The 15,526-nt window shown below is 49.2% G+C and overlaps 1 protein-coding gene across 3 annotated transcripts in view; it reads right to left on the bottom strand.

Moving 5' to 3' along the window:
- The window catches only part of KDM4A (lysine demethylase 4A), a 44,364-nt gene that overhangs the window by 6,332 nt on the left and 22,506 nt on the right, over positions 1–15,526 (bottom strand). For all 3 annotated transcript variants that reach the window (XM_081818270.1, XM_081818268.1, XM_081818269.1), the window contains exons 12-18: positions 12,507–12,627; positions 7,890–8,071; positions 6,186–6,390; positions 5,657–5,733; positions 4,908–4,963; positions 3,170–3,278; positions 2,650–2,835 (exon numbers count right to left, since the gene is read on the bottom strand). In XM_081818270.1, the coding sequence (XP_081674396.1) occupies positions 2,650–2,835; positions 3,170–3,278; positions 4,908–4,963; positions 5,657–5,733; positions 6,186–6,390; positions 7,890–8,071; positions 12,507–12,627 (936 nt within the window). The remainder of the gene's footprint in view (positions 1–2,649; positions 2,836–3,169; positions 3,279–4,907; positions 4,964–5,656; positions 5,734–6,185; positions 6,391–7,889; positions 8,072–12,506; positions 12,628–15,526) is intronic.

The following is a 15,526-nucleotide window of genomic DNA, read 5'->3' as shown; positions in this document are numbered from 1 at the left end:
CTAGCATCCTGTTTTCCTCCATAAATGTAGCACCTCCTTAGCTCCCAATCCATACTGTCTTATACCTTCCACCTAGTTCCTTTACCCCATAAGAGACTCTTGTGACTTCCCTACTGTTGCCTGGGAGTGACCAAATAGCACCCACTACTGCACACAGCTTAGACACACATCAAGGTGGACACTCCACAGATCTGAGCCCAGGGCCCCAGACAATGCTCCATGCCCACCTCAGCACTAGCTCTACACTCAGGGCTATAGCACAAAGGCTGAGGTTCCCTGGATGTTCTCAGCTGGGACTGCCATTTTAAGGGCCCTGCCATCTCTGGGACCCTCACATCACCCTCTCATTCTGAACTTGCCCTTGATGCAAATGGGATCCCAGAGCATCTCGTGGCATTGTATCCAACCGCTCCTCCCCAAGTTCCCCAAGCACTGCGCTCTGTCACACGGGCCGCCTTGCTATCCCCGAGCATGTGTGCTAAGCAGGTTCCCACCACAGAGTCTCTGCCCTGCTGTTCCCTCTACCTGAAATGCTATTCCCCAGTCATCTGCACACTGGCCCCTTCACATCCAAATGTCAACCTATTGACACTGTGCCTTACTATCCCTCTTCCACTCCCCTTGTCCTGCTACGTTTTTATCCACCACACTCCTCCCCATCAGATATACTGTACTATTTACACATTTCTGTAAGTCTTTCAACTGTATGCAGCAGGAGGACAGGCTCGGTTTTGCCCGGTTCACTGGTATACTCCCAGCACCTAAACCTGGGCCTGACATGTGACAGGCGCTCAGTCAGTATTTGAAGAGTGTGTAGGAAATACTCAATGGTCCCCCCATTTCTCATAGCATCAGCAGTCTACGGCTGCAAACTGAAGAATATGGAGTACTGATGACAATCCCCAAGTCACTGTCCTGGCACCATAACCAAACCCCTGCGCCCGAGCCGTCAGGGCTCAGCGCGACCTCACCCACCGCCCCTCCAGCTCTTTCTCACAAAGACTATTTTTCCTCTTCCTGAGCTCCTAACCCACCTGACCACCTCTCGTGCTCAGTGAAAGATCTTTATGGAAAAGGAGAATCCAGCCAGCCAACAAGGCCTCTGCCATGATCCCACATAGTAGTAGTGACGGGTTTGCTCCTCCAGGTTGGTACTCTCTTGTGTCCTTCACTACCGTGTTCACCGTACTGCTGACAAGGCTTTATCGCTCTCTCTATTCGACTCTTAACTCCCCCAACTACAGTCTGACTTCTGACCAGAAGACCCCATGGCAACTCCTCAGTGTGGGGCACCACTGAGCATTATACCAGACCCGCCCCAGAGCACACGGCCTCCTGATCCCTCTCCACTGGCTTGTCTCTACTTTCTCAGCTACTTCCACAGGCTTCTGCTCTGCTATCTGCTTCTTGTATCAGGAATCTCCAGAGCCTGGTTTCTAATGGCAACTGGATTGAACTACCCTGTTAAAGACTCGTAAAATCCAAATTGCATCCTCATAGTTAAAGCAGCTTTTTAGCGCCTGCTGCTAGCTCCATCAGAATTCTCCAGAAATGACCTCAAAGTCAAATGTCCTACCCTCTTTTTCACTTCTCCCCCATTCCCCCAGAAACCAGCCCTACTCTGAATCAGTTCCAGTCACAGTTAACAGCATCATCATATTTGCATCCTCTCCATCTTTGAGGGGAGTAACCTGAGCCATCTTAAACTCACACTCCTTCACCCCTTCCCCAGGCTAATCTCTCCAGGGTGTTCAACAAACCCTCTCAATTCCACCCATCGTAGGACCCCACGGTTAGATGTGACCCCAAAGCTCTACCTATGTAGAGCTATGTGTTCCCACTGCAGACCTCACTTTGCTCCCAGGCTAACCAGTCTCCCTGTCTCAAATTCTTATTCTTTGAGCCTCTGAATCCACCACCAGAGTAATTGTTAAGAAATATGGCTCAAAATTATAATTTCTGCAAAGTTCCCCTCACAGAGCTCAAACTCCTAAGAAGGGCAGTCCAGGGGCTTACGTGTCCATCTGGTGCTGCTTGTCTTTCAATATCAGCCCGACCATATTCCCAGAACCAGTCTTATATGTTGTTCTCCTGAGACGTGTTCGCTCTGCTTCTGAAGCCCCGAATGCCCTCCCTCTCACAATTCCTACTTACTTTTGAAGTCCCACTTCAACTGCCACCTTCTACCCAAACCCTTTCATAACCTGTCTAGCTAAGATGACATGTAATCTTCTCCAAGCTTCACTATTTAGAAAAGCACAAAAATCTCTACTGTATGGTGGTTAACGGTTAACTCTTCCGAGCTCTACCAGCTCACCCTATCTGCAGAGCCCCTGCTCTGTCCCGGACATAGTGTTAGGGAATAGGAAAGCTCGTGTTAATAAGCTAGGGCCCCCCGAGAAGGAGTGGCAAACAATTACACAGAGAATCACAAGGGATCAACCACAAGCCATTTGGTGCCAATGGATTAGGAGGTGCCAGGCAGGGAGCAGAGATGGACGGGGGCCGCCTCTTCGTCCCTTCCTCACTGGCACGCTCCATAAAGCAGAACGCCAGAGAGAATACTTGCTGAAACAATAAATGGATAGCCTGCAGAGAAAATGATCCTAGAAACCGTCAAGAGGATTCCAGACCGGCATCCTCCCTCACCTCCAGATTGGGGATCTTGTGCCGGAAGCAGGTAATGAAGACGACAAAAGGCCAGTCGTCGGGCTGCATCATCACCCCCGCAGCCTGGGCGCAGCTCACGTGGAAGGCGGTCGGGCAGCGGCCGTGAGAGCACTGCACACAGCAGCCAGCGGCTCTTTTCCTCCGCTTCTTGCAGAAGACGCATTTCTACAACACGAGGGAAGCAAGCCAGGGACTCCAGGAGCTACCAGCGCCATCTCCTCCACCGTTCCCCTGCCCAAATGCACACAGCCCAACGAGCAACCTTCCTCCCAAGACAAGAGGGCGCACACACCTCTTTCAACCTCATATCTGAATACGTGTGTCCTCACTAAGTAGTTTTAACCATACGGTGACTCACAAACCCTGACCAAAACCAAGGGTAAAAGTGGACCACTGGGCCACGCGGAGGATGCCCTCAGAAACATTATGTTCTCCACCCAGAGACATGTAAATGGGGCAATGATGTAGAGAGTCCCCAAGCCCATCTCCTCTTCCTTACCAGTTTGAAGCGGGGCAGTGGAATTTTGCTCACATCCACTGGACTTCTTTCGGCAATGTTGACAAACCTTGCTTCCAAAATTGCCACCGCACACGAGACGTGGACCCACCTGCCAAAAGCAAAGGCTACCTCAGTCACCTCTGGCTCCAAGGTCCTGTGGCCTCCTCATCCAATCTATGGATTCAAGAGTGGGGGGGCCTTCCCATAGTGCTCCCTCCCCAACCCAACATGGCCTCTTACTTCCACCTGCAAGGTCCCAGGACCCAGCAAGGTAAGAACCAGGAGTGTCTCCACACTGAGTATGTAAATGGGTCCCCAGCACACCACCCTGGGTTAGCATAGGGTTGCACTTCTTACACCACAAATTCATTCACAATCTGTTACAAAATGAGCAGCACCATAGCTAATTGAGTGAGGCAGGTTTCAGGGAGTGAGAATAAATCCGAGAGCTCTATACAGACCTCTTTTACCACAGGAGCTGGGTAGTAATGTCTCAAAATGTCTCCATGTGCACCCTTTCTGCCAGTAGCCACAGGTCTCCCCTCCAGGCCTTCACCCAAACTCTTCCACTGGGCTGAAATGACCTCTCCCTCTGCTCCCTTCCCCCACAGCACACTCACTCGTTAAGGTCTGGCCCAGGCCCCACCTACTCTCACGGGTTTGTTCAATGGACATCAGGGCATTTTGAGAAACTGATATGCACCATGATGAGAGCTCTTATAATCAGGCCAGGTGGAAACCTACCACACAATGTGGGGCTTCTCTACAAGAGAGGGAACAGATTGGTTTGGCGTGGCCCCACAAGGGCAGAACTAGGAATATAAGGTAAAGGTGCGGGGCTAAAGCAGAGCCATTTCCACTCCAAGTAAGGAAGAACTTTTAACAGTGCTCACTCACAACTATGAGGAACACGATGACCTTGAGTAATGGCAGCAAGTGCCTTTAAAGGCGTGGAAGCAGCAAGCAGAAGAGCCGTCTGCCTGGAACAGCATGAAGGGTGGGGGAGGTTCCTGTGCTGCAGAAGGCTCCAATTCCCACAGGACAAGAGCCGGAAGCAGGATATTCACCACCAGCTGCCCACCGATCTGTGTGAACTATCCCGACAGCCTGCTTTTCCAGAGCAAACACTTCACCCCCCTCACGTTTCTACCTCAGAACAAGTAAGCGAAGACCAGGCACAAAGGGTCAGCTCGGTGGACAAAAAGCTGCCTGCCAGCTATGATGCCCAGACTTCTGCAGATCTGACTCCACAGGAGGCGGGTGAGCCTGCGCTCTCCTCGATGTCCCATTCTGCTCCCCAAGGACACTCACCCTCCTTCCAACAGCAGGTCTGAGCCAGGGAGAGTGTGCCTGTGGACACGTGCTCACAAGCCCATGGCCACAGCCACCTCTGCACCGGCCCCAGCTACAATAAGGAAACTGTTCTCACTTCCGGCCCCTGGAGCCTCTGCGTCATCGGTGCAGGATCTCCAAACCTCATGAGTCTGTCTTAGCTCCACAGAAAGGAAGACATCACTTATCTCTCTGCTTCGGAGGAGAAGCTAGATCGGAAAGGTCTAGGACTGCTTGGCTCCCCTTGGCATCCCATTTTTAAAATTCGTCTTGGAGATGCTATTCCAGCTCCAGCGATGCGCTTCCCAAACCCTCCATCAGTCATTCTGATGAACAGCCACCGCCCGCAGTGTCTCTCTGCACGCTGCTCCAGAACGAGCCCCGCAGCCTCTGCTCGGAAACTCACCTGTCATCATTGGCTCTCTGTAGGGCTCCTCCTCGTAATGAGCACAAACAGCAATCCTGCCAAGGGAGAGGGGGAAGGGTGGTTACCACCAAGTCATTAACATCCAATCTGCTCCCTCCTCGGCCTCCTTTGGGTAACTGCAGCCTCCACATAAGAAAGCGGCTTAATGGCACATGGGGCCTCGCCTACACAGTCCATGGAAGCAGGACTCCCCTACAGGAAGACAGGGAGACCACCCAGGGCTAAAGTACAGGAAGTATTTGCTTGACTCAACATAATCGTCTCCACTGTTACTGTTAATAATAACAACTGTAAGCAGTCACCAAGAACACTCTGCTCAAACTGAAAGCATTATAGGGCTCTGCCTGCCTCCCATGTGGGGTACTGCCAGGTTCCGGGGCAGGGGGTGATGAAGAGAAAGCTACCAAATGAACCACATTCTGATGGTCCAACCCAATAGCTAAGTTCTGTAAAGGGGGTTATTGCTGGTCCACAGGAGGACCTCTATGTGGTCCAGACACAATGTAGCAAACAGCAAACACAGCTTCCAGACTCCATTCATGCCCTGCCACAGCTGGGCAGCAACCACGCTGTCATGGGGACTTATTCCGACAATCCGCGCTCTCTGACATCACCGTGTACCAGGCCCGGTGCACACTGCTGGATATAGAAAGTCCACAAGAAAAAACCTGGACCTGAGCAAACCCCAAGTCTCATGGGGAAGACAGCAACACTGTGGACGCACTCACCTCCTCCAGGGCATTGGCTGAACACCGAGAACACATCCAGTCTTCAGAAGCCTTTGCCGGGGGAACCCCATAACAACCTAACAAGGATACCAAGATGAGCAAATTAAATCCAGAGGCCAGAGTGAGAATGTAGACTTGCAACTCTTTTCCATATACCATCAAAGTGAAAGCCGCAACCAAATCTTACAGAAAAACCCCTGAATTCTAGAGTCAGGAGCCCCAGGGTTCACCCATACAGTACGGCCCAATGTCTCGAAAAGTCAGAGACTGTAGGTTGCCTGCTTTGAACACACAGGGAGCAGCACAGACAAATCGCCTCCTGGTATCTGTGGCCCAGAGAACAGCACAAGGTTGACCCCAAAGTCAGTGCGACTCCAACTCCATCAACAGCCAACTCCCCCAACAACACAAGAGCAATCTTTGTACTTGAGAGCCTGGGGAGGCCCCTGGCAGACTGGGGGAAGGCCAACATGGGGCGAGTAGGCCCAGGCACCTGGGTCAGGCCGCAGGCGACAAGAGAGGCACTCACTGGCATGGACGCGGACACTGCACTTCTTGCAGGAAACGAGAAGGCTGGTGCCGTCCTCCTCAAGGTAAGGGGTAGAAAGGTTGATGTCCGTGCTGCAGCCAGTGGAGGTGAAACACATTTCTGGAATCAATGGCTTGGTCCTCTGCTTCTGGGGGGCTAGAGCTGAGGTGTTTCCACAGCTCTGACTAAGGCCTCCAAACTCAACCTATGGGGAGAGCAGGTGCATCCCTCAGTGAACATGCGCCTGTATTCCCAGCTTTCTACCTGCTCTGTCAGCAGAAAGCTGCCTCTCTTACTGGTAGGACTCTGGCTACGGCTCCCGGGTGCATAGCCATTATCCCAGAGCTGCTAATTGAAGTTACCTCTAATGACTCAAATTCAATTTCTCACAGCGGCATCAAACAAAGGCCCCTGGGGACAACTGAGAAAAGGGAGCGAGGTAAGAGGCAACTGGGATTTCAATCTTCCCAAATCAAGTGGTAATAAAATGCGCTGAGTTGTTAGCAAGGTTGCTCTTGCGGGCTCCCCGACGTGTGGCACTGTGTGGTGGCCCCCACCCAGGGACAGGACCCAGAGCAGACGCTCCTCGTGGACTAGCACAGATGTCCCCCTGGGGCCCATGGCAGCGAGTCACCTGAGCTGCAACACTGCCACACGGCTGTGGCCTCACCTGTGGTTGCCAGCTCGGGGTCCCTTCAGAAAGAATGCTATGTCTGCGTACTTCCCTTGGCAAACACCCTGACCGCAGATACCTGCTGGCTCTACCACCATTTCAAGGACAGGGCCCGAAATATGTCAACCCTAGGCACAGGCCCCTCATGAAACTCTGAGACCCACACAGTAGGTCTGCTGACCGACAACCAGGCCATTCATTTGTCTCCGAGGCAGGGGCACGTACAGTTTTTCACATCTGCTCTTTTGTCAATGGAAAGGAGCAGTGAGTCACTAATCCAAAATATGTCAGTCTGACGTTCCATTCTTCGGCAAGCGTCAATCTGGGGCCACGCCAGGCTCAGTGCTCAGAGGACTGCTTCTCCACATGCCCCCCTCCCCCATGGTGCAGGTCCCAGTGGAGACTGAACTGCTCACCTGACACATGCTGGCGTGGACGCATCCCTGACCTCCTAGAGGTGAGCCCAAGGATGGCCACCAAATGCCTCAGGAGCCCAGGGGGCACAGCCCAACTCAGCCCCAGAGCTTCCCTACTCCTCTCCCTCCTGCAAACCCTCTGCTCCTACCTCCCCACCCGCCCCGGCACCCAATTTCTTCTGACTATTGCCCGTATCCACTGTGGCAATGGGAAAAGAAAGAACACTGGAGGACCCAGCAGACCACAGTAACGAAATGTACAGTGCTCCAGACTGGCCAGGACAAAAAACCACCCAGAAGGAACAATCACTGACTAGAATGGTAACAGAAAAACAGGTTCCTCTGCAAACAGTGTGAGTGCCCCAGGATGCCCACAGGGAATCCCTCCAAGACTAAGCCACACCGCAGCTCTTCTGCAAACCATTCTCAAGTGAAAACCCACACTGCTGGACTATCTGCCGGAGAAGCCTGACCAGTACACAGACGGGGCAGAGAACACGAGAAGAACAGCCTTTCCCAAGACAACCAGGGACAAGCTATATATACCCACAATTAAACCTCGCTCCCCTCTGGACTGCTGGTCCTGGCTAAACAGAGAAAATAAAGTGGGCTTACCTGATGGTAAGTCTGAAAGATCATACAGACAGCGCAGTGAGGGGCCTGCTGGGCCATGGTCTCATTGAATTCCTTTTCGGCCTCAAAGTTCGGGGGTCGGTTCTGCCATAGTTGGCTCAGGGGCTTAGCCCAGGCCTCTGTCTCCTCAGCCTCCTCCTCAGGGGTCAGCTGTTCAGATGACTCTAGAGCAGGAAGCAGAGCATGAGTCAGCACCAGTCCCGCACATCTGTAGCTCTGCCTAGAGAGAGAATGAGCTCAGCCTGGATCCTTGGTTCCAGGTTTGGCCTAAACCTAAGACCCTACAGGTATGATAGAGGCAAAGGGCAGAAGTGATTTTCAAAAGACTCCTTCAATACTTGGATGACAATGCAGACAGTCCTGCCTGTACCACCTTCTCTGGTTAGACTTCTTTCCCGAATTCAACCCACTCTCCTCTCCCCTAACAGCTGCCAGCATTCAAATCCTATGCCCAAGGGCAGCACAGTGAGACACAGTCTTGCCAGAAACCATGTTACTTGCTGCCTCCAATATGTCAGCATGTTGAGTCCCTACCTTTTAAGAGTTTTCTCTATAGTTGCACTGAAGGGAAACAAGGAAAAAAAAATAACAACGAGATGGCAAGGCTTAAAAGTTTTTACACCATGTGCCTTGGTCAGAACTTTCTAACTCCCTCTGGAAAGGTCAGTGGGATATCTGCCTTTTCTGGACAAGGATCCCCAACTATCCTGGCTCTGCTCAGAGGAAGGTAGAGCGTGACCAAGATGAACCCTCTTTCCCAGCCAAAGGATGTAACACCTTGAGTCTAGACCAAGGCCTAGCACACAATGGCCCATAGGACAAATGCAATCCACTTGGGGAGCTAAGAATTGTTTTTACATTTTTAAAAGATTAAGGGAAAGAAAGAAGAATATGTGACAGACAGCGAAAGGCCTTCTATGAAGTCTGAAATATTTACTATCTGCTCCTTCACAGACCTCTGGTCTAGATGACAAATACGTATCTCCTCATGACTCTAGACAAAAGAGCATATGATTCATCAGGCCTCAGCACTGCCTGAGGAAGGAAAATCCCCTCTGGGTGCCATCTTCCCAAAAGAAAGGGACACATTGCTGAATAGAAAACAAAAAACTATGCTGGCAAAACAAGATGGAAGTGATAAAGGTGCACACTTTCCAGTTCCCCTTAAATCAGTGAGATGGGCATAGCCCACTAGGTTCCAATAGAAACAAGGTCAAGGAGGTAGGTAAACACCATAACTCTAAGATTATGGGTCACTGAAGGCAATCTTTGGTAAAAGGGACAACAAATATCAAAATAAACTAATCCATAGTGTTTCTCCAGATGCTCCCCCAAGTGAGAGAAGTATGAGAGGTTACATGTGGGATGTCCTTCTTTGGCAAGCAAGTCCAAAAAAGGCCCAAGTATGCAGCACTTGCACCTGACAGGAGACCAGCTCCGTGCCAGCCGCACCACGTGACACCCTCCCTGGGGTCACTGCATCTAGCTATGTGTGGGCATCAGGAATCCCCAGCTACATCCCCTCCAATGATCTCACTTCTTCCAAGACAGAACTGCTGTGAAAAGGCCCTACAGACCTATGCAGAGCAGCCCAAGGAACGCTCTGGTACATACTTACACTAGGAGCCCATTTAATTGCTCATTTCTGGCAACTCTGGCTCAGTGTAAATAGTTACCTACTCTGCCTTCATAGTCATGTTGACTCTAATGAGACTTGGCAGCTGCCGTGTGAGTGACCTCAGTGAAGTGTACTGTAACAGAGTGAGGCCACTGCAGACAATTAAAATCCACCCCTACAAGCCCCATCGACCAGGCCCAGCCAGGAACCATGGTGCCGCAACCAAAGCAGGTATTTTCCTTCTCCTGGCCAAAACAAGAGTGACCAAGATAGAATAGAAGAAACAGAAACAGCCTCCCAATCACAAGAGAAAAATTAACACAGTGACATCTGCTCTGTTTACAAAACCGTAAGTGGCCCCAAATCACCCCACTTATGAACACTGTAATGACAAGGAAAAATGTTCACTATGTTAAGTGAAACTTGCAGGAATTTTACAGTTTACATATACAAAACATCACTGAGATGTGCAAGTTAGACATGTATATTTCATGGAGTATTTATGCCTCGATTTAAAAAAAAAATGGATAAGGTGTGGCGGGGGGGGGGCGCGTGCTAGACTAAAAGAGACTAAAGAAACAAAGCTTTGAAATGGGTGACCCTGGTTTGGTTTATACTGCTTTAAAGGAAAAAAGCTAAAAACACATTTTTGGGATAAGCAGGAAAAAATTAATATGAACTGAAGATGGGAGAATATCCTGAGATATGGCTTATTTTCTTCAGTGTAGTAACAGCATTTGTATAGGAGAGGATCCTTCGGAGATGCCTCTCAGTGCACTTCAGGTGACCTGGTGGTGACAGCCCGCTCCCAAAGGTGGCGGCGAGTGTGTGTACCCCAGTGCGTGTAAAGACAGCGCCCATGGCAACATGGTGGCGGCCGCTGGGTATGGGAGGCACACACGGTGTTTTCATTCCTTCAACTTTTCCACATTTGAAACTAATCATAAACAGTTGGCAGGCTGTATGTTATGATTTCAACTACTTAGTATAAAAAGACATACATGGACATAATCTAATATCTGACTAGAAAAATCAGGAAGATTAACACACTAAAACATGCAAGTGGTCACCTCTGCAGGGTAATTCTGTCCTCTTTATAACTTTGCTTTTCCAATTTTCTACGACCTATATTTAGAGCCTTTACAGCACTGGGGGTGGAGACCCTGAAGCGAGGCTGCTGCTACCCAGAGAACCCAAGCCCCATCTGGGCCAGAGGAAGAGCACAGAGGACTTCCTCAGACTCTGACTCAAGGTTTGGCCTACTTTTGACTATAGGATCTCAAGAGACTTTCCCCACCCGCTTACCACAATCCTACTACCAAGGAAAACAGCAGAGGTGGGCACCAGCATCAGATCAGCAAGGCAACATGGGGCTTGCTTATGGAGCAGAGAGGCTGGTGACTCTGGACCTTCCCAGTCAGCCAATGGTGCCAGGAAGGACAGGGCAGGGTAAGAAAGGGCCTGGCATTAGTCAAGAGTAACAAGGGACCTGGTCACCGCCAGAGACTCACCCACACTCATGTTCCTGGAACTCTGAGCTCCAGGCAGCACAGGAGACCACCCTGCCCTGATGGCAACAACTCTGAGCTCCAGTGATAGACAAAGTTCCCAGTTCTGCCCCAATCCCTGCCTATTCCCCTTCTGTCTCCTTCACAGGCCCTTCTTCCTGTCCTCCTACCCCAGCCTCTGCCCTCTCCCGAGTGGCCTCATGTACTCTAGGTAAAGGTATCAAACAGATGGTAGCTACACTTGGTCAGCATAGCATAACAAAGTTGTCCAATCACCATGTTGAACACCTGAAAGCAATGTAACTGTGTCAACTACACTTCAGTAAAAAAAAATTTTAATAAATTTTTTTTAGTATTTATTTGAGAGAGAAAAAGTGAGCACAGGGGTTGGGGGCAGAGGGAGAGCAAGAGTAAGAATCTCAAGCAGACTCCCCACTGAGTGTGGGAACAGATACAAGGCTCCATCCCATGACCCCTGAGATCATGACCTGAGCTGAAATCAAGAGTCAGGCGCTTAACTGACTGAGCCACCCAGGTGCCCCATTTTGAATACATTTTTAAAAAAAGTATCAAACACCCACCGAGCTTAGCCCCAAGTCTACATCCTCCACAGACACTGAACACAGGTTTCCAATCCCAACCAAAGCTAGAAGGCAGGGAGGCACTGAACTCAGGCTTCTCCAGTCCCTACCACAACCACACTCACAGGTCTATATCCAACCCCCATATCCAGCTGACTTTATGCTCCCAACACCCTCACTACATCCCTCCCCCCATCCTTACCACCATCATCCTGCTTCAGACCCTCCCCTATCTCTCAGAGTCCAAGACAAAAGCCCATCTGTTGCCCTCAAAGCCATTCTCCAGATGCAGTCACTAGAAGCAATCCTTGTAATGTAAATCTGGCCACTTAAAACCCGTCAAAGGCTCCTAAAGGCACACTAGAGCAAGGCCTCCCTCTTCCCTCTCCCCCCACCTCACTCTGGACCCACCCATCACACCCTGACCTGGCCCTTTAACTGAGTGGCTCCCTCTGAATCTCTCTTCCCGCTCCCTTCTGCATAGATTAACATCTCCTTTCTTTAGATCTGTTTACCTGTCAGTTTGCCTCACTACCTTGTGAGCTTTTTGAGGGCACGGACATATCTTAGTTATCTCTGTAGCTACACATTCAGCATTGGGCTTGGCATCATTGACAGAATTGCTATCCAGAAAAATCAGCCTGTACCTCCTAGTAAAGAAAGAGAAGAACCTGCATGCGATCATCCTGTATTAGGCACATTCCAAGATACACAGACATACAAAGAAATATGATTATAAATTAAGTATCAAATGAGATCCTGTCCTCTTTGTGGAGTTATCTGGGAGAACGGCTCAGCCACAGGCCCACCCCTGACATTCAGCTGGGCCTCCCGATGTCCAGGTGAAACACTTCCTTCCCTCTTCCTGGTGAAGAGGGAAAACAACACTTACCATCATCACTGACGCAATCCTGCAACACGAGTGGGTGATGGCGGGGGAGCTTGCTTAAGGGCTGACGACGGCCCTTGGACTTCTTATTCTCCTCCAGGGAAAAGATGTATTCATCCGCCACCTGGGCAAACCACAAGAAGAAATCAAACTGGTCTTGCCTCCACTTAGGGACACAGCAGAAGGTAGTCTTACAATGAAAAGCAAGGGAGGGGCGCCTGAGTGGCTCAGTCGTTAGGCGTCTGCCTTTGGCTCAGGTCATGATCCCAGGGTCCTGGGATCGGGCTCTCTGCTCGGCGGGAAGCCTGCCTCACCCTCTTCCATTCCCCCCTGCTTGTGTTCCCTCTCTCGCTGTCTCTCTCTCTGTCAAAATAAACAAATAAAATCTTTAAAAAAAAAAAAAAAGCAAGGGAAAGGACAGGCATAGAGAGACACAAAGAAATATAAAACCAAACACAGAACACACCTGTCTTTAGAAAAACCAAAATGACAGTACCATGCAAACTAATCTAAACTAGGATTATGTAAACATTTTAGGGCGAAATTTGTGCCTAACAAGTGTAGCTCCTGTTCCTCTCAGAAGCAGCCTGCAACAAATGTACCAAAAATAAACGTACTCTCCAGGAGAGCCACGCCCCCTCCCTTAAGCCCACAGTCATGAGACTGCATCTCTGAGTGCCCCGGAGAAACCAGGTGCACCTTTTCTTAGACCAGAAGGGCAGCAGCACCTGTTACAAAGAGCCAGGCAGCTGGGCCATTGGCCTTGAAAAGCTAGAGGACATCCGAAGGGGTGAGGAACAGCTAACCCATTAAAGTAAACTAGGTTAGCCTCTCCTTATGCGCTGTCAAGCCCTCGGCTCTGGCTGATACTATTCATTCCTCAGTCAGTCTCCTCATTAAACAGGACGGGGTGCACATCTAAAACTCTGGCCTAGCTACAAAAGCAAAAGTTGATGTAACTAACGCTGCATTTAGATAATGTCAGAGCAAATGCAATTAGGTTTAAGATGTACAAGACTGAATAAGTAAGACCACATGAGTTTCGTTCCAGTCAATGTATTTAAAACTTCATCATCCTCTCAGAAAAAGCATTTGACAAAGTACAACATCTATTTATGATAAAAACCCTCAACAAGGGGTGCCTGGGTGGCTCAGTTGTTAAGCATCTGCCTTCAGCTCAGGTCACGATCCCAGGGTCCTGCGATCAAGCCCCACATCGGGCTCCCTGCTCGGCGGGAAGCCTGCTTCTCCCTCCCCTGCTCCCCCTGCTTGTGTTCCTGCTCGCGCTGTCTCACTGTGTCTCTCTCTGTCAAATAAATAAATAAAATCTTAAAAAAAAAAAAAAAAATACGCCACGGGGAAAAGACAGTCTCTTCAACAAATGTGTTGGGAAAACTGGACAGCTACATGCAAAAGAATGAAACTTGACCACTTTCTTACATCATACACAAAAATTAATTCAAAATGGATTAAAGACCTAAATGTGAGACCTGAAACCATAAAAATTCTAGAAAAGAGGGGCGCCTGGGTGGCTCAGTCATTAAATGTCTGCCTTCGGCTCGGGTCATGATCCCAGAGTCCTGGGATTGAGCCCCACATCGGGCTCCCTGCTCTGTGGGAAGCCTGCTTCTCCCTCTCCCACTCCCCCTGCTTGTGTTCCCTCTCTGTGTCTCTGTCAAAAAATTTAAAAAAATAAAAAAAATTAAAAATTCTAGAAAAGAGCACAGGCAGTTAATTTTTCTGACATTGGTCACAGCAACTTTTTTCTAGATGTATCTCCTGAGGCACGGAAAACAAAAGAAAAAATAAACTATTGGGACTACATCGAAATAAAAAGCTTCTGCACAGCAAACAATCAACAAAACTAAAAGGCAACCTACGGAATGAGAGAAGATACTTGCAAATGACATATCCGACAAAGGGTTAGTATACAAAATATATAAAGAACTCCTACAACTCAACACCCAAAAACCAAATAATCCAATTAAAACTGGGCAGAAGACACGTGAACAGACATTTCTCTAAAGACATCCAATGGCCAACAGACACATGAAAAGGTGCTCAACATCATTCATCAGGGAAATACAAATCAAAACCATGATGAGATATCACTTCACACCTGTCAGAATGGCTAAAATTAACAACACAACAAACAGGTGTTGGTGAGGATGTGGAGAAAAAGGAACCCTCTTGCACTGTTGATGAGAATGCAAACTAGTGCAGCCACTGTGGAAAACAGTATGGAGGTTCTCCAAAAAATTAAAAATAGAATTACCCTATAACCCAGTAATCAATCACACTACTGGGTATTTACCCAAAAAAAACAGAAAAAAAATACTATTTCAGGGACGCCTCGGTGGCTCTGTCAGTTAAACCAGGCTAAACCAGCAATTTCCAAAGTGCACATCAAGAAGGCCCCTCAAGAGCCCCTCAAGAGCCTCCAACCAAAACAGCCCTGCTTTTGATTTGTACTTTTTAAATGAGTAAGATTTCACTTAAAGAAAGGGTTCTTTGGCTGAAACAAACTAGAAAATTAGACTCATCAAATTTATTTCACAGTGCTACCACGAAATAAAAAACTTTAGGGACATGCACTCCCACCATATGTATACTTACTAACAACTTACATACACCAATATGCTTATGCACATTTTGAAACAAGAACAGACTGTAAAGGCACCTGGGTAGTGCAGTTGGTTAAGCATTCAACTACTGGTTTCTGCTCAAGTTGTGATATCAGGGTCATGTGATACCAGGGTCATGAGATTGAGCCCTGCGTTTGAGCTCTGCATTCAGCATGGGGTCTACTTAAGACACTCTCTCAAACGGGGGAAATCGGAGGGGTGGACGAACCATGAGAGACGATGGACTCTGAAAAACAAACTGAGGGTTCTGGGGGGGAGGGGGGTGGGAGGATGGGTTGGCCTGGTGGTGGGTATTGAGGAGGGCACGTTCTGCATGGAGCACTGGGTGTTATGCACAAACAATGAATCATGGAACACTTCATCTAGAACTAATGATGT

The sequence above is a fragment of the Leptonychotes weddellii genome, chromosome 4 (assembly GCF_054177405.1).
Source record: "Leptonychotes weddellii isolate Sample4059 chromosome 4, ASM5417740v2, whole genome shotgun sequence".
In the NCBI taxonomy this organism is placed as follows: Eukaryota; Metazoa; Chordata; class Mammalia; order Carnivora; family Phocidae; genus Leptonychotes; species Leptonychotes weddellii.
Note: the sequence above shows the minus strand (reverse complement) of the source record. Positions and strands in the feature narration are given on the sequence as shown.